Raw genomic sequence first — 21,356 nt, forward strand, 5'->3', positions numbered from 1 at the left:
AATCAATTTATCTTTATTTTTATTATTTTGTGCTAGCCCCAGGACTTGAACTCAAGGCCTAGGAGCTGTCCCTGAGTATTTGTGCTTAAAGTTGGCAATTTGCCACTTAAACCAGCTCTACTTCCAACTTTTTAGTGGTTAACTGAAGATAAGAGTCTCACAGACTTTCTTGCCTGGACTGGCCTTGAAGTGCAATCCTCATATGTTAGCTTCCTGTGTAACTAGGATTAAAGATGAGAGCCACTGGTGCCCAGTTTCTCATGTTTGTTTCAAATCAAATATAATAAAAATGACATGTGAAATATAAATAAGAACAGTGGTATTAGTTTCTTTTTTTGGGGGGAGGGTCCAGTTGTGGGGCCTGAACTCTGGGCCTGGGCGCTGTCCCTCAGCTCTTCAGCTCAAGGCTAGCACTCTACCACTTGAGCCACAGCACCACTTCAGGCTTTTTTTCTTTTTGCTTCTGTGGTGCTGAGGAATCGAACCCAGGAGCTCAGGCATGCAAGGCAAGCGCTCTACCACTGAGCCACCTTCCCAGCCCCAGTGGTATTAGTTTCTATAATGACTACAACCCTAGTTTAAAAGAAAAATAAAAGGTTTACTTCATACTACTGTGTCTTGAAATGATGAGTGAAGGGATAGGGACATGGCTCAAGTGGCAGAACTTTTGCCTAGAAAGCTCAAGGACTTGGGTTCAATCCCTCACAGAAAGGAAGAGAGGGAGGAGGGAAGGAGAAACAGAGGGGGGGAGAAAGGGAGAAACAGAGAGCGGAAGAAAAGGAAAGAGGAAGAAAGAAGGGAAAGAGAAAGAAAGGAGGAAGGGAGGAAGGAGGGAGAGAGAACAAATTGAAAGCTAAGAAAAAGAAAAGAAAAAAAGAATGAGTGAAAAGGCAATATGGTCATTCTTATGAAATCCAGTAGGCTTTCAAAAATATTAGGATTATCTAGAAACAACTTCCATATTTGTAAATTACCTAACATAACCCTGTACACCAGAAAGGACTTTTTTCCTAACTATTTTACTCTTTCTCATAGTGATAGCTTGAGGGTTAAAGTATCAAAATAACATTTCATCTGTACCTGGCAAATTTTACAAGTAAGTGAGGACTGTTATAGGAACTAAGGACTGGCTTCATATCCCACCAAGGTACCAAAGACAGACCTCAAATGTTGTCAACTTCCCTTTCAGTATGAAAATCTCCAAAGAGGAAAAAAGGGTAATTTGTGATTTGAATGTGGAATTGCTATTGTGGGCTTAGTTGTAACAGTTCACATAACTGAGGTTAGCTATTAGAGGAACAGGTGAAAAGAAAACATTTAACATATAACCAACCTCCCCAACCATTCCCAATCAACTTTTAAAAAAGGAATACTCTGGACAAATAGTCTAGTGCTAGCAGTAAAGTTCCCACAATCCTTTGTTGTGAATTCTGAGTCTTCTTTAACTTTACAGAGCACTGGGGTAAGTTTGAAAATGCACACATTACCTGTCCTTCTCCACAACGACAGGGGTAGGATAGGACTGGTTACTTTTATTGCCAGTGCCCAACTGGCCATAAGAATTTGCACCCCAAGCATACACTTGACCTTCATCTGTTAATACTAATGTGTGTGCGTAGCCACAGGCAACCTGTGGAGACAAAAAAACAAACCCTCTCAAGATTGTAAATAAAAGGAAACATCTCACTATTTCTAAAAAGTAGGTTAAGAATGAAAATGGAACAAGAGGGGGAGGCAGCCTGCCCATAAACAAACATTAAGCTAACCAATACTCTTGCAGTATAGGCACAAGCTCCCTGAAAGGCTGGAACTTCAGGAAAGACGTAGGTGAGTCCTTCTGACTTCTCAGCCTGGATCACTGGCTCTCCTGAGGCATTCCTTACCCTCTAGGAAACTCACAGTTGGGAGCTGAATGTAAGAGAGACATTCTTTTTCTCTAACAGGTAAAGTAAATACATAAAATAATGGAGAAGAATAGAAACATCAAGATCAGGGTTTGAAGCCAGGCGCCAGTGGCTCATGCCTGTGATCCCAGCTGCTCAGGAGGCCGAGATCTTAGGATCACGGTTCAAAACCAAAACTCCGTGAGATTCTTATCTCCAATAAACAACCAGAAAACTGGAAGTGGTGCTGTGGCTCTTCAGCCTTGAGCTGAAGAGCGCAGGGACAATGCCCAGGCCCAGAGTTTAAGCCCCACGACCAACCAAAAAAAAAAAAAAAAAGATCGGGGTTTGGGGTATTTTCCTATTTATGTACAGGTATAGAGATGCACCACAAATTTTTTAATGATATTGTCTATTCAGCTTTCCATCTTCATTCTTCTTATCATCACATAAGATACCCTCTCTCCTCTTTCATTATTCTTTCTAAACATCCTATCATCCATAGTTGGCATAACTTATCTTATCATTAACATACTGTTTGATTAGTAAATTATACTATATCTATTGCTTTTTATGAATCATTTTATAGAAATTATTAATGAATATTAATTGTACATATTAATGGACTTCAATTTGACTCTTACCTAATTCTGTAAGAAATGTTCTCTTGAGTTCCTGAGGACAATTCTCTAGGAGTAGAATTATAGGTCAGAGGGAATTTTTTTAAGTCTCTTGATACAAGAGACTGCCAAAGATTCTTCAGGAAAGGTTGTCACAATTGACAGTCCCAAATAAGAGTCCCTAGATATAAAATAACCCACAAAAATCAGTAGCTTTTTTATGTGCCAGCAATGAGAAGAGAGAGAGTAGAATCAGGAAAGCAACTCCATTTGTAATAGCCTCAAAAAAAAATAACAGGAATTAACCAAAGATGTGAAGGATCTCTATGATAAAAACTTTAAAAACCTGAACAAGAAAATTAAAGCAAAGCCAGGTGCTGGTGGCTCATGCCTATAATCCTAGCTACTCAGTAGGCTAAGATCTGAGGAACATGGTTCAAAGCCATCCTGAGTAGGAAAGTCCGTGAGACTCTTATCTCCAATAAATGACCAGAAAACCAGAAGTGGTGCTCAAGTGGTAGAGCACTAGCGTTGAGCTGAAGAGCTGAGGGACAGAGCCCAGGCCCAGAGTTCAAGGCCCATGACGAAGAAAGAAAGAAAGGAAGGAAGGAAGGAAGGTAGGAAGGAAGGAAGGAAAATTAAAACAGATTTAAAGAAGTGAAAAGACCTCCCATGCTACTGGACTGGAAGTATTAGCATTGTGAAAATGGCAATACTGACCAAAACTATCTACAAATTCAATGCAATACCTATCAAAATCCAAAAAGCATTCTTCAATGATAGAGAATAAGCAATCCAAAAATTCATATGGAATAACAGAAGACCCCGAATATCAAAAACAATATTTAGCAAGAAGAACAGTGCTAAAGAAATGTCAAAACCAAATTTCAAACTCCATTAAAAAGTTGTAGTAATAAAAACAGCTTGGTACTAGCACAAGAATAGGTCTGGAGACCAATGGAGTAGAAGACCCAGAAATGAGCCCATACCTATAGCCACCTAATATTTGATAAGGGAGCCAAAAACTTAGGACGGAAGAAAAGACAGCCTCTTCAATAAATGATGCTGGCAAAATTGACTATACACGTGCAGAATGCTGAAGTTAGGTCCTTATATATCATCCTGCACCAGAATCAATTCCAAATAAATCAAAGACCTTAATGTAAGAGCAGATACTCTGAAAATATTACAGGGAGGGATAGAGGAAACACTAAGGTACAGATCGAAACTTCCTAAGATCCAAAATTAACAAATCAAAGAAAGACTAGATAAATGGCATTGCATCAAACTGAAGAGTTTCTGCATGGCAAAGGACATCACTAGAAAGATAAAACAGAAAGCTCACAGAATGGGAGATCTTTACTAGCACAAGAGCCCCATATCTAAAATATACTCAGAGCATTAAAAAATTAAATCTCCCAAAAATGAATCCTCAAAGAAACAACAACCCAATTAATAAATGGGCTAAATAAAGACCTAAAGAGGGACTTCTCCAAAGAAGAAATAAGAATGGCCAATAGACACATGAAGAGATGTTCAAAATCTCTAGCCATAAAAGAAATGCAAATCACAACAACATTGAGATTCCACCTTACCCCAGTTAAAATGGCCATTATCAGGAAAACCAACAGTAACAGATGCTGGTGGGGATGTGGCTAAAAAGGAATGCTACTATACTGTTGGTGGGAATGTAAACTTGTTCAACCACTCTGGAAAGCAGTATGGAGGTTCCTCAAAAGACTAAACATGAACCAGCAATCCCACTTCTGGGCATCTATCCAATTGACCACAAACCAGGTTACACTAAAGCCACCAGTGTGACCATGTTCATTGCAGCATTGTTTACCATAGTTAAGACATAGAATCAACCCAAATTCCCCTCAGTGGATGAACAAATCAAGAAAATGTGGTATATATACATAATGGAATTCTATGCTTCCATCAGAAAGAATGACATCACCCCATTCATAAGGAAATGGAAAAAAAATTATACTAAGCAAAGTAAGCCAGACCCAAAGAAACATAGTTTACATGATTTCCCTCATTTGTAATAACTAGAATGTGCCTATAAATCTATAACTCAATGGATAGTAAAAGACAAATAATTACACCAGGACAGGATTAATTAAACAGCAGTCTAAACATTCACACGATGAGAATAAAGGAGGATATTCTTGGGTAGGGACATCAAGGGCTCAATAGCTATGTGCTTAAGATCATGTAAAATGACATTTATCAAAATGAACTCCAAGAAATGGAAGTAAGAGGTTTTCTACTATATTGTTTTCAATTCTTTTTTTTCTTTTTTCTTCTTTTTTTCTTTATTCCTTTCTGTCCCTGTTTTAGATTTCTGTAATCCTTTGTCTTGTATATAAGTTTATCTGATTTGGGGAGGAAAAGGGGAAGCACAGAAATGGAAGAACAAAGGATGAAACAATTCAGCAGTGAAACCCACCAGACACTGTGTTGGAAATGAACTACACAACTTTGGGGGGTGGGCATGGGAAGTCAGGAGGGTTTACTGGGAGAGAATAAAGGAGGAAATATACTCACTACCTGACTTATGTAACTGTAACCTTTCTGTACATTACCTTTACAATAAATTTTTTCATGAAAAAAGAGTAACCTAGAAACAGAATATCTCCAAACATTCATTCAGGTACTTCAACAAAGACATTCAACAGCTCAACTTTACATCCTGATAGACCATTATGTTTTTAGCACATTGGTATCTTCATCATTAAAGGCCTTGAAACATACACACAAACCAAGGCTGGACCTACCCGCTGAACATGAATGCCCTGCAGTGCAGCCACTCGACAAGGGGTTGGCTGGTTGCCAGTGCTTCCCAGTCCCAGCTGTCCGTTCCCACTGTACCCCCAGACATAGACCTAGGGGGAGATGAGAAACTCAAGGCTTATGTTTGTTTGAGAAATATAACATGTCATGCTCATACAACAGAGATATGGTAAAAAAAAAAAAAAAAGAAAGAAAGAAAAAAATGAAACAAACTACAAAATGACCTTCCTACCTCCCCAGTGTCTGCGACAGCCATTGAACACATCTGTCCACACGCTATGTTCACCACAACTTTGTTCTGCAAGTAACCAGTGACTCTTCGAGGGATGGGCTGATTCACTGTTGACCCAGAGCCTACCTGCCCAGAGTTATTATAACCCCAGGCAAACACCTATTGAAAGCAAAGTTTGATATGTGGAATATCATTTATAGTCTCTCCACTAAATACTGACACATTCTTCTTAAGGTGTTTCAGAGCTAGCCATTCTCACAACACTGGTATTAAAGTTTCTGTAACTTACTCTCTCATTAGTTTGTAACATGAGGATATTGTTATTATCTAGTCAAACAATAATAATTACTATTAAATATCAATTACACAAAAGTATTTACTTTGCCTCAGCAATATTTTCAATATTCCAATATTTCTGGATTTCCCTTTTCTTCAATAATCTCTTCATCATAGCAATATAGAAGGAAAGATAGATTAACCCCACAACTATGAGTTGCTATCAAGAATATGACTGAATTTGAGAAAAGTGGTTATTTTAATCTAATGGTCCTATTTCCAGGACTGATAAAGGAATCTATAGAATGCAACAGGAAAAAAAAAAAGGGTGGGGAGCTTTACATTAACTGTCCTTACCTCTCCATCAGAAGTTAGGACCAAAGAATGGTAAGACCCACAGGCAACTTCAATCACCTGCTTGTTTGACAAGTTAGTAGAAATATGACAGGGTACTAAACCATGATTCGTTGTTCCATTGCCCAACTGGCTATAAGCATTGTGACCCCAAGTAAAGACTTCTCCTTCTGAAAATAAAAGAAAGTAACCACCTTCAAAATGTTTGTTTCATTATATGAACACATATATTGTATGGCTTCCACAGATGATAACACAGTTACTATTTATAAATAATTAAAGTACACATCTATGTACCAATCTCAAGTAATAAAATACAAAGTCCTTCATACATGCATCTTGCATAAATTGTTTCCTGTTTTTGAACTTTAAATAAATGGACTCATACAATATGTACCCATATTGCCTCTTTGTATTATGTTCTACTTTCTTCTGACCTATCTTCCAGTTTACTGATTTTCTCCTGTGATAGAGAATTTGTTCAGTGAATTTTCTTTTTGATACCTACACTGTTTACTTGGGTCTTTTCTAAATCTTTTATGATCTCTATAAAAAATTTTTCAAACAACAACTATAAATGCCTTGTAATCAGTGTTTAATTTATATTAAATTCTAATGTTTGATATTTAGTAGTCAGTTCTTTGGGTCTGTTGCTTCTATTGGTTCTCTCTTTTTTTTTTTAAGAATGTACAGGAGGCCATTGGTTTAGAGTAGGCCTAACAAACCAAAGCAAAATAGTCATTCCTTGTAGTCATTTTCCACCTTACCAAGCAGAAACTAAGTTGTTTATTTGGTTTGAGAATCAAGAGAGGAAGACAGAGTAAAATTGCCTAACATGCCAGTTTCAGTCAGCAGATAATGATGTTCCCTCTGGTTTAATCCTTATAAGGAAAATAACTGAAAAGATCAGTCTGCTCTCTTCTCTGTTTCCTCGTCTTCAGTCCTACTCTATCTATAAAACCAACCTCCTCTAATCAGGTTATCATAATGCTTATTCTGTTTTATGGAATGAAGTATTGTGTGATTGTAGTATCACAAAGAAAAGTCAATTAGAATCTTTAGTATGGGCTGGGAAGGTGACTCAGTGGTAGAGTGCTTGCCTGATATGCATGAGGCCCTGGGTTCGATTCCTCAGCACCACAAAGCAGAAAAAAGCCTCAAGTAGTGCTGTGGCTCAAGTGGTAGGTAGAGTGCTAATCTTGAGCTAAATAGCTGAGGGATAGCGCCCAGGCCCAGAGTTCAGGCTCCATGACTAACAAAAATAAATAAATAAAAATCTTTAGTAAACTAAACTTGTGATTTTGTCATTTTTTTCTATGCCTATTTGGATTATCTGTTGTTTATAATCACTGAAAAGATATTTGTGATGATTTCCCCCAGGTCTTTAGTGGAAGAGCCTTCTTCTAGAAATGATCTGCATTAATTTCTATAATACCTTTAAGGTACTTCTAGTCCAGAATTGCTAATAAATTCAAATTTGAGGTTTCTAGGACCATTGAGTCTAATATGAATTAAAGTAACCTATGGATCTAAACTAATTAATCTAATCCAGAGATCTAAACTCTGAGAGAACGTTTCTCTCTCTCTCTTAAATTTTTTTCGGAGGGAGGTAAGACTGGATCTTACTTGGTAATTCTAGGATGGTCTCAAAATAGTGATTCTCCTGTCTCCATCATCCAAGTGCTGGGGGTTTATTTCATTTCCCTCTTTTTTCTTCCCTGCTTTGCTCATAGAAAAAAGTTTTCCTGTTCTGTTCTTAGGAAGTAGCTAATCCTTTCCTAGAGAGGAAGCTTTTCCTGTTCAGCCTACTTGGGAAGTTTCCTAGGCAGGATCTTGACTTGTGTTCCTTCACCTCCTGTGTACATACAACCACAGCTTAGCTCCAGCTGATAGAGACAGGCACCTTGAAAGCAACACAGTAACCAATTCTCCTATATACTAGGATTTGATACCTTTTCTTTTCTTTTCTTTTTTTTTCCCTCTGGTCGTGGGGTCTGAACTCTGGGCCTGGGCACTGTCCTTCAGCTCTTCAGCTCAAGGCTAGCACTCTACCACTTGAGCCACAGCGCCACTTCCGGCTTTTTTTCTTTTTGCTTATGTGGTGCTGAGGAATCGAACCCAGGGCCTTATGCATGCAAGGCGAGCACTCTACCTCTGAGCCACCTTCCCAGCCCCTGATACTTTTTCTTAAATTTGGTCTAACCATTCCTTTCTGTCTTGTCAGTGCTTTATGAGATAAAATAAAAGCAAAACAATCTAGAACTTTAGTTGTTTTCAGTGAAAATTCTCACCTGCCATTACTGGCAACACCAAAACCCTGGAACTTTTAACTCTAAGGTATAATTTAATTTTAATTGTATAGTCTAATTCATAAAATAGCCTTAAGAATGTTTAATTTCATGTCACTATTTAGCTCAACAATCTCAAAATGCCAGAATCCACATTTAGTCACTCAATTCATGGCTCAGACATCTAAAGTTCAAAATGTAGTCATCTCAGGGGTCAAAGTAAGTATAAGATTCTCACACAGTAATTTCATTTACAAAGAGAAGAGGAACACTGGACATGCAGCAGGTATTCCTACATCTAAAATACCAACACTTCCTACCTTCCATCTGCTACATTATCTTGGTCAGATCTTGAAATACATTGTTATTTCACCTTTTCTAATGCATGGTCAAGTTCACAGGACAGAACCAGCAATGCCCTCCCAATCAGAACGTTCCTCTCAATTCCAGGGCAGTAATAGTCTTGTTCCTCAATCAATAAAGCAATGGCTACAATTCTCTGTGGAGTTCCTGTTACCTGTTGTTGCCAGGATGACGTGTGGGCCACTTCCATAGCTGAGGCAGGCAATCTTCTTGCCACTTAAGGAATCCAGTCTCCGAGGTTCAATGGTGTTCTGGATGTTACCTAAACCCAGACAGCCACTGCAGTTTGTGCCAAGCACAAAAATCTGTGGGAAAAACACTGTCAGTTCAAGTTGGCCAATATGTGATGAGCCAAGAACGACCACAAATAAGCGCAGTCTTCCTGTGCAAACTGCTTCATAGAGAATAAGTACAAATCAACTTGCCATGCTTTAAACAAACATACAAACAAACAAAAATACTGCTTTGATCCTCAATTGAACAAATCCATTACTAAACATATGGGGTGGCTGGATGTTTTTCTTCAAGTTACCTCATCATTTATTGTGGTATATAAAGCCTCATTTCCAGCACTGCCAAAGACACAAGCCTGACGAATTAACTGCAGTTCTTCCTCAGAACAAAGAGAAAAAATTGGCCACTTTCCCACATCTAACATCTTCAATGACGAGAGAGTAGCCAGTACTGGCTGAAAAGGAAAAATAGAATAGATTAGTAATACAAAAAATGCATTTTCTTAGTCCCTTTACTTCTGTAGAAGGGGGACCAAAATCTTAAGAAGCAAGTCCTAAACATGTGTGTCTGTCACTGAGAGCCCCTCGCAGCTGCCTCAGGAAGGCTTTTGCAGCAAGTAGGCACCAGAGGCCCAGATGGATTCAGATCTCATCTATTCATTTTCCTCAAGGGCACAGGAACTACCCAGGGTTGGCCCTTAGGAAGTTGAATAATCAACAAGTACTTTAAATATTGGCTGTGTTTTCAATGTAGCCATGGAAACAAGGCTTGGTTAAAAAAAAAAAGGCAAGAAAAAACTTAGGGAGAGAAAGAGGAAAGGGAGAAGGGCTACTTGGATGCCTCAATCCTAATAAAACAAATCCTTGGCAACGGTCAATGCTGAAGGGGCCACCGGAGGCATGGTCCTGGGCAAGCATCAGCCGATGTTCAGTTTGAGGAGTGGCTGGATTTCCTCCCTGCTCAACCCTCAGGTTTGGGACTGTTTAGAAGAAACACTCAGTTTGCTACAGCAGCTATAACTAAGTACTGCAAGCAGGAGGTTTAAACAACAGAGATTATCCCACAGTCTGTAGACCCAAAGTTCAAAATCAGCTATTTTTGCTCCTTCTGAAAGTGATATGGAAAAGATCTATTCTAGTCTCCACCTTGGCTTGCAGGTGGCTGCCTTCTCCCTAGGTCGGTTTGCACCATCTACCCTGGATGTGTATGTGTCTACATTCCTCCTTTATATAAAGACAGCAGTTAGACTACACCAGGGCTCATCCTAGTGACTTCATCTTAACTAATATAATTATATCGGCCATGATTCCATTTCATGTTGAAGTACTGGTCAATTAGGACTTGAACACATGAATATTGAAGGGTTACAAGTAAGGCCATAACAGCATTTATTAAGATCATCATAAAATTGTCTCAAAAGTCTTTATCTGCTACTGACACATTTTATTTACATATTTTTTGACATGTAAAAATTTTGAATAGTACAGCAAGATGCATAAACAGACAATATGCCATGCTGATACCTGCTGTCTAATGGCATGTTTGCTCAGTTCACATGATAACATGTTTGATTTAATGGAGCAAAAATTATCTGGCCATATGCATCACCTACTAGATAAACCTTACTAGGAATGACTTCTAATATAGACTTGTGGGCCAGCCACTTATTTTCTAGAAAAGAACATTGCTCTTTCCATCTTAGGAGTCACTTGAGGATGTCTGAGAGCACAAGAGAACAATACTTCACTTGCAAAGTGCATGCCACAGATTTACAAGGTGCCCCCATCCTTATTACCCAGCATGCTTCTGAGGCCACCTTCATAGGCTTCTAGAATATAGTTCAAGGAGACAGAAAGACTCAGTCTCTTTTACCATCATGCCATTGATCTTTTGCATGGGGTATCATAGATGATATATATATTGGTTAAATGAACAAATAAATGTTCAGCTAAATGGCTCTACTTCTACTTCCACATTCAAAACATGCCTTCCAGTCCTACCTTTTGTGACTCCATTACCCTTACCCTGTACCTCCATTTTCTGCTCTGGAATCCAATTTTATTTGAGGGGGGGAGGGGGAGGGGAGGGAGGAAGAGAGGGAGGGAAGGAGGGAAGGAGGGAAGGAGGGAAGAAGGGAGGGAAGGAGGGAAAGAGGGAGGGAAGGAGGGAGGAAAGAAGGGAAGGAAAAGAAAACCAGATGCTAGGGTTCATGTCTGTAATCTTAATTTCTCAGGGGCCAAGATCCAGAGGATGGAGGTGTAAGATCTGCCTGAGAAGAAAAGTACGTGATACTCCATCTCCAAAAATAACCAGAAAAAGCAGGGCTGATACATGGCTCAAATGGTAGAGCACCAGTGAGCAAGCAAGATGAGCAGGCCAAAGGCCCTAAGTTCAAACACCAGTACTGGTAACAGCCCTGTGAAATATTGTTTACTGAAAGAAACGCAATTGTCCAAGGCCACTATACAGAGATGGAAAGATCAGATTATATTAAAAATGTAGTCTAAGTTCCTACTTTAATTTACCTACCTTCTTATCATGAAGGAATCTTATTTTCTAAGAAGTCTGCTTTTTATTGTTTCCTTCTGTAAATTTCAAGAACAAAGTTTGTAATTGATATTAATTATCTAATGTAGATAATGTATTAATATTCTAATTAGAGTTTTTATATATTATATATACGTGTGAGGAGGAGGAAAGTAAGGCACAAAAAAATGACTAAACATCCTACAAAATCAGTAGCTTTAGGTAGAGGAGCCCAGATTAAAGCATATATTTTTTTCCACATATCATCTAATGGCTGAGTGAAAAGTCCACACAAAATGTTATACACCAAGGATAGGTTGGAAGAGACAGGTGAGAATGTTGAAAGGGGGACATTGACCAAGATGCATTGTATTCATAAACTACTTTGTTAAATGGCAATTCCTCTGAACAACTACTTAAAGATAATTTTTTTAACTTTAAAAAAAGCTATATACTTGTAGTCTGCTCTTTGTATTTGTAGGGCTTTGATGGTTGTTTTCAGAGTGCTAATGCCTGCTCTGCACTGTCTTCTGCAAACAATACTGGTAGCAAGATGCAATGACTAACTACTAGCTCATTTTCCTTCATTTCATTCTGCTTGATTACAAAATCAAGTGGCTTCCTGGATGCATACAATCAGGCTGTAAATTCCAATCAGCTACTAAACACTTATCTATATGGCAGTAGGTGTCAACTCTCCTCCTAGTCCACTTATACAAATAGCTATAGTGCCCACTGGTAACTCTCTGACTACTGGGATTCCAATGTAGGGTGTATGTGTTTAATGCAACCTATAGTATTACCTTTATTAAAAGGTGCTACTGAAACCGGGTACCTGTGGCTCAACACCTGCAATCCTCAGTAAGAGCACAAGGCCCTGTGTAGAAGCCCCAGTACTGGCACATGTGCACACACATACACAAACACATACACACATATAATAATAATAAAAGATGCTACCAATCAAGAGAACGTCAGGTATGACAGGATTACTAAAGATAAAATTATTCCCTTCCAGGTCATAATCTAATGGAACATAAATAATTGTACTACAGTCTATGAACACCAGATAGGTACTTCCGGTTTTGTTTTGGTGCAGGTTCTGGGGCTTGAACTCTGGGTCGGCTTTTTGCTAGTTAATTGGACAAAAGAGTCCTTCAAACCATGATTCTCAGATCTCAGCCTTCTTAATAGCTAGGATTATAGGTATAAGCCACCAACCCAGGCTTCAGATATATACTTTTTAAATATATCAAAAGGCCAATTGCTGGACATTAGTCATCAAAGCCTGATGTTTTTAAGGCTGTGAGAAATAAGAAAATGATGGCTTAATTTATAAAATGCACATATTTATTCTTTTCAAGACATGAACATTTAATAGTAGTTTCATGGAATCTTACACCGTCAATCACATTAGAATAAATGCTTCTGTCCAACATACTTATGAGACAATGTATATAAATTCACACATAGCACTTGCAGAAGCTTTGATTGTGAGACAGCCATTCTGCATGGTGGCAGTGTGTCTGCAAATACCCTCAGCAGCTCTGTTCCCTGAGTCAGATAAGAGATGGGCTAAGTAAGAGCTGACACCAGCAGGAAACAAATCTATGTGTGGAAACAAGCCTCCATAGGAATGGCCCAGCACCATCATGTCCTAGAATCTAGTCCTAGCGTGGACTAAGTAACCTGACTGTACTACCATCTACAGGGTAGTTAACCCCAGGCCAGTGGTCTTTTATTACTTAGATCACATTCAATCCACTTCTCCCACTTGTAGCTGGCATCTCTGGAAGGCAAAGTAGTGAGATAATCTCAAGGAAAACATAATAAAGGAAATACAGGTGCCATAAAATCAAGAGATCATCCCACCAGTCTTTAGAGAGTATGTTGCTGTACAGCCATGCTTCCGCATCAATGTGAGGAATGTAGTATATAACCACACTTCTTTTGATGATGGATAACCACCAAGTTGTTATAATTCAACTTAAAATATAGTCTATGAATGCCAACTGCAGTAGTACCTGCCTGTAATCTCAGCACGTGGGAGGCTGAGTCAGAAGGATTCAGTTTAAGGCCAGACTGGGCTACATAATGAGCCTGTCTTAAAACACATACATACATACATATATACATATATATGTACATACATACAGCCTGTGCATAATTACTTCCATCTCTTGTTGAATATTTACTGTGTTTTATTAAAGTGAAAAGCTGGCACAAAAAGTGACTGTTAGTATTAAGTTGTTTAATGGTGATGAACAGATATTTGGTAAATTAATAACATGATGGGAATCACCAGGCATGCCAAAAAGTGTGCAATTTTTAGTATCATTTGGATGCTGACTGGACTTAAAGCTAGTTGAGTGTTATGTTCACATATGATGGAAAAATTAAAAGATATCTGCAATGAAATGAGAACATATCTTCTAAGATTACATAATATATGTATTAATCTTTGGAGAAGTAATAAATGTTGTTCAACTCAGGAGCTTTTTTGCAGGACAGACCCAGACCCATGTGTAAGCAGAGGCCTGTCATCCTCATCTGCCCGCACCCTCCTTCACCCCAGTCCTCTCTCTTCCCTTCAGGTGGTACCAGTTCCCCGTTGCCCTTCAGCATTCCACAAACCTGTGACATCTCATTCAGTACACAAGAGTGCCACAAAGGCAGACACTAACTTATTGGTCCTCACATCAGTGGCCAATGGATATCTGATGAAATATAATTCATGCAAGAGAACACACATGCTGTCAGGGCATGCTTATTTTTCCTAACCTGGCCACTTTCTCCATAGAAAAGGGGAAGTTCTTCTTCCATATGGACTCAGTCCTGTGCAGTCCCTGAAGGAAAAGTACATGGTAAAATCAAGATTCCATATATCAAATGAAACTGAATAGGTTAAAATTATTTTACTTCTAGATGAGGGGTAGTGTTGCACACTTGTAGTCACTCCACAGAGAGGCTGAGGTAGATTGCTTGAGGCCAGAGAATAGCCTGAGAAAAAAACACGTGAGACCCCATGTTTTTAAAAAAAAATTACTTTTAATTAACAAAGACAAGTTAAGCTTAACTATAGGAAAGGGAAGATAAGGGAAATAAGCTTTAGGTATGGGAGTTCACAGCAATAAAATCCACAGGTGTTCTGTTCTGGAATTCTGATAGAATCAATCTGCTGAGGTCTGGGGAGGCAATCCCAGGATAAATGTAGGTCCTTCTAGCTACAAGAACATCAGCAGGATTTTTTCATCTCAGAGTTAATGTTCTATAAGTAAGAAAAATTCATAAATTTGATATCTTGGTCAACTTTTTTTTCTGGGTTTAGAAAATTCCAGTGAAGATCAGACTTATCAATTCTCAGTTCCACAGAAGAATATATGACTTGCTAAGCTGTAAAATAAATACATAAAAGGAGAAATGAATGAAAAGGATGAATGAATAAACACAGCTTTGTTTCCAAGACTTTAACAACAACAATAAAAATAGTCTGAAATAACAGTCATCCAGTATGGAGCAAGAATACTGAAAGTTCTTATCTTAATAACCATCTCTGGGCTGGGAAGGTGGCTCAGTGGTAGAGAGCTTGCCTTGCATGCATGAGGCCCTGGGGTTCGATTTCTCAGCACCACATAAGCAAAAAGAAAAAAAAGCCAGAAGTGGCACTGTGGCTCAAGTGGTAGAGTGCTAGCCTTGAGCTGAAGAGCTGAGGGACAGCGGCCAGGCCCAGAGTTCAGGCCCCACAACCAGACCCCCCAAAAAAAACAAAACAAAACAAAAAACAACCATCTCCACATGCTGCCACCACGTGGAAGTGACAGCAGACACTGGAATGACAAAAGCAGCCCTCCGGAAAGCATGAAGTATGTGCACACTGTGGTTAAATTCTTACCAGTTATCTATCCTATCCATCTATATCTATTCAACAAGAATACATATAAACACATTATCCATGCTGAATATACATTCAACAGGAATGATAACCAAATATATATATATGTATATATATATATATTCAACAAGATAGATAACTGGTATGTATATGTGTATATATATATGTGTGCATGTGTATATATATGTATACAACCATATATATGTATATACACATATATATACATACATATGTGTGTATACACATATATACATATATTATGTATGCATTACACACACATATATGTATATATAAATACAAAATGTAAATATAAATATATATAAATATGTATATATAAATATAAAATGTAAATATAACAATACATATATAACGTATGCATAATATACATACATAATGCATACATAATATATGTATTGTTATATTTACATTTTATATTTGTATTTATATATACGTATATAAATATATAATATAAACAGTATCTAATAATACTTTTTCCTAATTTATTATATAGGATATTATTTACTTAAATACAATCATGCTTCAAGTACTAATCTCAGAAGATTTTATCTGATATTCACTACAACAGAATTAGAACCTTTCAGCAGATAATCAAAATAAGGTTAAGCCCTTTAAAAAATAGAGAGAGAGAGAGAGAGAGAGAGAGAGAGAGATCATGACAACACATCATTGGACAAGCTTACTATTAATCACTAAGGCCAAGTCTGAATAGACACTATAAATTTATTTATTCTTTTTTTTTTTTTGGTCTATCGTGGGGCTTGAACTCCGGGCCTGGCTGCTGTCCGTCAAATCTTCACCTCAAGACTAGCACTCTACCACTTGAGCCACAGGGCCACTTCCGGTTTTTCTGGTGGTTTACCGGAGATAAGAGTCTCATGGACTTTCCAGCCCGGGCTGGCTTTGAACTGTGATCCTCAGATCTCAGCCTCCTGAGTAGCTAGGATTACAGGAGTGAGCCACCAGCGCCTGGCTTTATTCTTTTTGTACGTCATGGGGCTTGAACTCAGGGTTGCTGTCTCTGAGCTTTTTCACTCAAGGCTAGCACTCTACCAACATGGAGCTACAACCACTTCTGGTTTTCTGGAGGTTAATTGGAGATGAGTTTCATACACTTTCCTGACCAGGCTGGCTTTGAACTGTGAACCTCAGATCCCAGCTTCTTGAGTAGTTAGAATTACAGGTGTGAGCCACCTGCTAAGGGACAGGACCCAGACCCTGACCCCTGACCCCTGACTTCCAGCCCCAGTACTAGCACAAGGGAAAAAAAGTTTGTGAATTTCACCAAGAGTATTGGAACAGATTGGTCCACAACAAAGCTATATTAAATTTAAAGAGATTACTAAGCTCATCAATACTGGCCTTTTCAATCATACCTAGCAAAAGTGCCTTTTTCAAATATGGAAAATATTCAACATAAACTACAAAACACTTAAATTGTTACAAGTAATGTAATGTACTTGAGTTTTATTTGTAAACCCACTTGAAATTCAGTCTCTTAAAAAAAAAAAAATTCACGCGGAGCGCCAGTGGCTCAGGCCTGTAATCATAGCTACTCAGGAGGCTGAGATCTGAGGATTATGTTTCAAAGCCAACCTGGGCAGGAAAGTCTGTGAGACCTTATCTCCAATAAACCACTAGAAAACCGGAAGTGGCACTGTGGCTCAAGTGGTAGAGTGCTCCCTTTGAGCTAAGAGCTGAGGGACAGCACCAGGCCCAGAGTTCAAGCCCCCGACCGACCCCCAAAAAAATCTAATTCAGGGTGGGAACGTGACCTAAACGTTGCCTAGTGCACATGAAGCCCTGGGTTTGATTCCTCAGTACCACATAAACAGGAAAGGCTGGAAGTGGAGCTGTGGCTCAAGTGGCAGAGTGCTAGCCTTGAGCAAAAAGAAGCTGAGGGGCAGTGCTCAGGCCCCAGGACTAGCAAAAAAAAAAAAAAAACTAATTCAATTTTTAAATAGGTCTTAAAGTATCTATTAAACAAAATCCTAGATATAGGCCTGAGAAAGTAAATAATTCCTAGAACATGGTACTCTCCTGACCTCAGCTCATTTCCACTTAGGATTCCTTTTAGTCAGTATCATATACATTCAACACAATACAGAAAATGTCTAAGTTACTCACACAATACCATCTACTGGTTCTTGTTAGCTCAAAATGTTTTCCACGGGAGATACATATGAATTAATTATCTCGTGTTAGACTGACAAGGCTTAAGACATTAAAGACACACTTTGGTAGTATATTACTGTTTAAAAAAAACTATTATGGTTTAAAACTTCCTAGAGACTTTCATGTTGTTAGGAGGGGATCACCACTGAACTAAAATACATATTCCTTTCAGATATCAAAAGCTGTAAGGATCCTATCAGCCTTCCATTGGTAGAAATTATGAACACCCCTTACAAGAGGGAAACTATCTGCTCCTTTGTAGCAGCACACACATTCCCACATGGACCTGTTTTCAGCTTTGAATAGAAGGAGTCTTTGACATCACTCTACAATACCAATAATTCTGATCCTGGACAATTATGATTTATAGTAACTCCAAAGGAACTCCAAAAGTAGCATTAACTTCCTAGCATTTTAATTTTACTTTAGCTACTGGTAAGGCTGAAATTGAACATGACAGTGATCTAATGGTATAAGCAAATTCAGTGTGTCTCCTACATTTTAGTCCTAGATTAGTCATTTTTAATGTCTGAATGTTGACTGCTTGTGATGTACTTAAGTAGAAAGGACCTTAGGGGAAACAATTTACCTGCTAAAATTGTTCCTGTTGTCCTCTTTCTCTAAGTCTCCTATAAGTAAGGTCTAAAAGTTAATTATGTTTGTCTGGCTCATTCAAAACTCTCTAAGAGAGATGAATATGATAGCATAAAGTCTATCATATTTAAGCTCCTCTGCTACAGTTTCAGATAAAGAAAAGGCACCAGACGCAGTGGCTCACACCTATAATCCTAGCTATCAAGAAGCTAAGATACGAGAATTACAGTTCAAAGTCAGTCCAGGCAGTAAAGTCTGAGACTCTTATCTTCAATTAACCATCAAAAAGTAGAAAGTCGAGGTGTTGCTCAAGTGCTAGAGCACTAGCCTTGAGCAGTAAACGCTAAATGATAGCCCTCAGACCTTGAGTTTAAGCCACTAGTGTGTGTGCGCGCGCGTGCACGTGCACACACACACACACACAAATTGCAAAGTGAAGTAAATTGTGAATATACAGCCGTCTCTTGGTATCAAGGGAGACAAGTATAAAGACACCCCACATACACATGCACTCCAAGAACACCAAAAGCTGTGGACATTTATGCCCCTTATCTGAAATAGCCTAACACTGCAGATAATGTACACTTAGCCTCCTCTTCATATACGTTAAATCATCTCTAAGTTAATTATGGCACATAATACAATGTAAATGTTATGTGAATATTAATATCCTTTATTGTTTAGAAATAGTGACATATAAAAGTACATGTTAGTATAAACTCAAGAAAAATTCAACTCAGAATCTATGGGTGCAGAACAACAGTATATGGAAAGCCAACTGTCTAATTTTCCTCCGCACAGTTTTAGTGTTTGGTTAGACTCTTCCCTGTATGAATCCAGGTTCCTCATTTGATATGAGTGGTTAAATTGAACTCTATTTGAAGAAAATGATTTTTTAACTATATACCATAAATTCTGTATCTGTCACAATGATTATTCTACAGATTGCACCCATGAAAGATATACTAGAGCATGGTAACAAGTATTTTCTCCTAGAACGATAACTAGTTCTAAACTCCTTCCACTTTGTATGCCATCTTAAATGTACCCTTGCAGTGGTGGGAAGCATCTGGTCCAAGGGCAGTATAAGGAAATCTCTTGTGCATAGAGGGCATGTGAGCATGACATCCACCTTTGGTCCTTGGCTCCACCCATCCCTGAGCTCCTCCCTGCCCAGGAATTCCCACAACATTTCTCTGGATCGGGAGTTGGAGTCCCACTTCATTGATACCATGAAAAAACAACTTCTGAGCTCTGGTTATGGGTAACACAGAGGACCATTAAGATAAAATCATAGAGTGATGAGGTGTTACAGAGTCCGAAGAGCAAGATATAAGAGGTGGGACTAACAGGGCCGTGGTTATTTCAGATGAAGCAGCCACTTCTCTCACAACTGTCAGGAAGTCTAGAATGGGATCCAGCGTCCACGGAGAGACGTGGGTGGAGTCAGAGCGAACTCTGAGGAAACACCTCGCGCCCAAGCCCTGGGGTGAAGGTCCTCTGGGCGTGCCCAGTCAGCCCTAGAGCCGGCACGCGGGAGCGGCGTGCGCGGGAACGCCCCGCTGTGCTTTCCCCGAAACGGCGCGTCTGCAAGAAAAGATGACATTTCACCTGGAACATTCCGATTCTCCGCTTTTCTATGTCAGTCCCAATACCACACACAGGCACGCCACGGAACGCCTCGAGGCACACAGTAACCAGCTGCCAGAAGCCGGCTTAGCCCTGTCCGGGAAGGAGTGCAGCCCAGCGGGCACCGACGGCGCACAGGGCCGGCCACGCTGGACGCTGAGAACGTCGGCTTCCCACAGCTCGGGAAAACCCCAGAGCCAGGCCGGGCTCGGCAGCCAGGCGTTGGCGCAGAGCGCCTCCACACGGGTTTGCTGCGAGCCTCCACTCCAGCGCTCACAGCTCAGGCAGTCCCGCCAGGAACCACCACCCCAGAAGGAGCAAAAAGCCCCCTTTTCGAACTCAGAAAGTTCTAGGCTGGCCTGGGCGGGGTCTTCCCAGTTTCTCCCGGGCTAAAGCCCTCTACTTCCGGTCTGAGCCGCGCGGGGCCTTCCGGCTTAGGATGCGCGAACTGTTTCCCCACGTTCCTCCACACCGCCACCGGCGGCCTGGGAAGCCAGCCGCCCGCGTTTATCCCCGGGAACAGAAACTGCCAGAGTGCGCGGGCCAGGTGCTAGTGACGGGGTGGCGGAAGTGAAAACACGGGCAGCCCACGCCGGGCGAAGAGCGGAAAGACGAGCGGAAAACAGAACGCCCTGAAGGGAGCCACTTTCACAGAAACAAAGGCCCTGGAGATTCCGCCGCTCTCGGCTCGCGCGCGCGCGCAGTGCAGCGTGGGCGCAATGCCAGAGAAGCGCTGTGGCCTCACACGCATGCTCACCACCTTCACACGCCCCCTCCCTCAGGCGCCCTCCGGCCCCGCTACGGGGCCAGCGCTGGGGATCACTTTCGAGCTTTGCACGCCCAGCCGCCCACCACCACCCCGCCAGCCGACTTGCGCATGCGCGGCGACGCCTAGGCCCTCAGTTCATCAGGGGCCCCGGGGGCCCCTGCCGCCTGCCGCCGCGACGGAGGCGGTCTGGGAGCGCTTCCCAGGCTTGAGGTACCTGAAGAGCGGGCTGGCTTTACGTCCGGCGCCTCCCCTCAGCCTCCCACGCCATCCCTCCACCTGCTTACCTCCGGCTCCCGCCGGAGCCGCGTCCGCTCCGCCTTCTGGGTCGCCGTTAGGCACGGTCTGGGCCCAGCGCCACGACGGCTTGGCGCCTCCCCCTGCCCGCAGCGGCCTGGCCTCGGCGGCTTGCGCTCCAGTGCCCGGGCGGCGGTGGGGGGGGAGGGGGCCGGGGCCTCGCCTCGCCCTCGCCTCGCCCTTCTCCCTTCCCCCTCCCTCTCCTCCTGGGACTCGGGACGCCCCGTCTCCACGGGGGTCCCTGGGAACCCCGGCGGGACGCGCTTCGCTCCAGGGTTGTGGTCCCCACACGTGGTCTTAGGTTGAAGCTTGAGTCCATTGTGGGTGGTTTTTTTGTGTCTGATTTCATTCTGCACGGGGACAATCTAATTTCCCCAGCTCCGTGTACTGGCCGGCCGCACGGCCTTCTT

The 21,356-nt window shown here is 40.8% G+C and overlaps 1 protein-coding gene across 4 annotated transcripts in view; it reads right to left on the minus strand.

Annotated features, from left to right (window-relative positions):
* Rcbtb2 (regulator of chromosome condensation (RCC1) and BTB (POZ) domain containing protein 2) overlaps positions 1 to 21,009 on the minus strand; it is a 36,961-nt gene extending 15,952 nt beyond the window's left edge. For 2 of the 4 annotated variants that reach the window (XM_013011504.1, XM_013011485.1), the window contains exons 1-9: positions 19,866 to 19,957; positions 14,357 to 14,421; positions 11,579 to 11,634; positions 9,348 to 9,503; positions 8,970 to 9,120; positions 6,168 to 6,334; positions 5,535 to 5,693; positions 5,287 to 5,394; positions 1,488 to 1,630 (exon numbers count right to left, since the gene is read on the minus strand). In XM_013011504.1, the coding sequence (XP_012866958.1) occupies positions 1,488 to 1,630; positions 5,287 to 5,394; positions 5,535 to 5,693; positions 6,168 to 6,334; positions 8,970 to 9,120; positions 9,348 to 9,473 (854 nt within the window). In that variant the 5' untranslated portion in view covers positions 9,474 to 9,503; positions 11,579 to 11,634; positions 14,357 to 14,421; positions 19,866 to 19,957. Of the gene's footprint in view, positions 1 to 1,487; positions 1,631 to 5,286; positions 5,395 to 5,534; positions 5,694 to 6,167; positions 6,335 to 8,969; positions 9,121 to 9,347; positions 9,504 to 11,578; positions 11,635 to 14,356; positions 14,422 to 19,865; positions 19,958 to 20,936 lie in introns of those variants that run through there. The other 2 variants (XM_013011498.1, XM_013011491.1) reach the window with 2 other exon arrangements.
* Between the last annotated feature and the right edge of the window lie 347 nt (positions 21,010 to 21,356).

This window comes from Dipodomys ordii, unplaced genomic scaffold, assembly GCF_000151885.1.
Source record: "Dipodomys ordii isolate 6190 unplaced genomic scaffold, Dord_2.0 Scaffold1, whole genome shotgun sequence".
Taxonomy (NCBI): Eukaryota; Metazoa; Chordata; class Mammalia; order Rodentia; family Heteromyidae; genus Dipodomys; species Dipodomys ordii.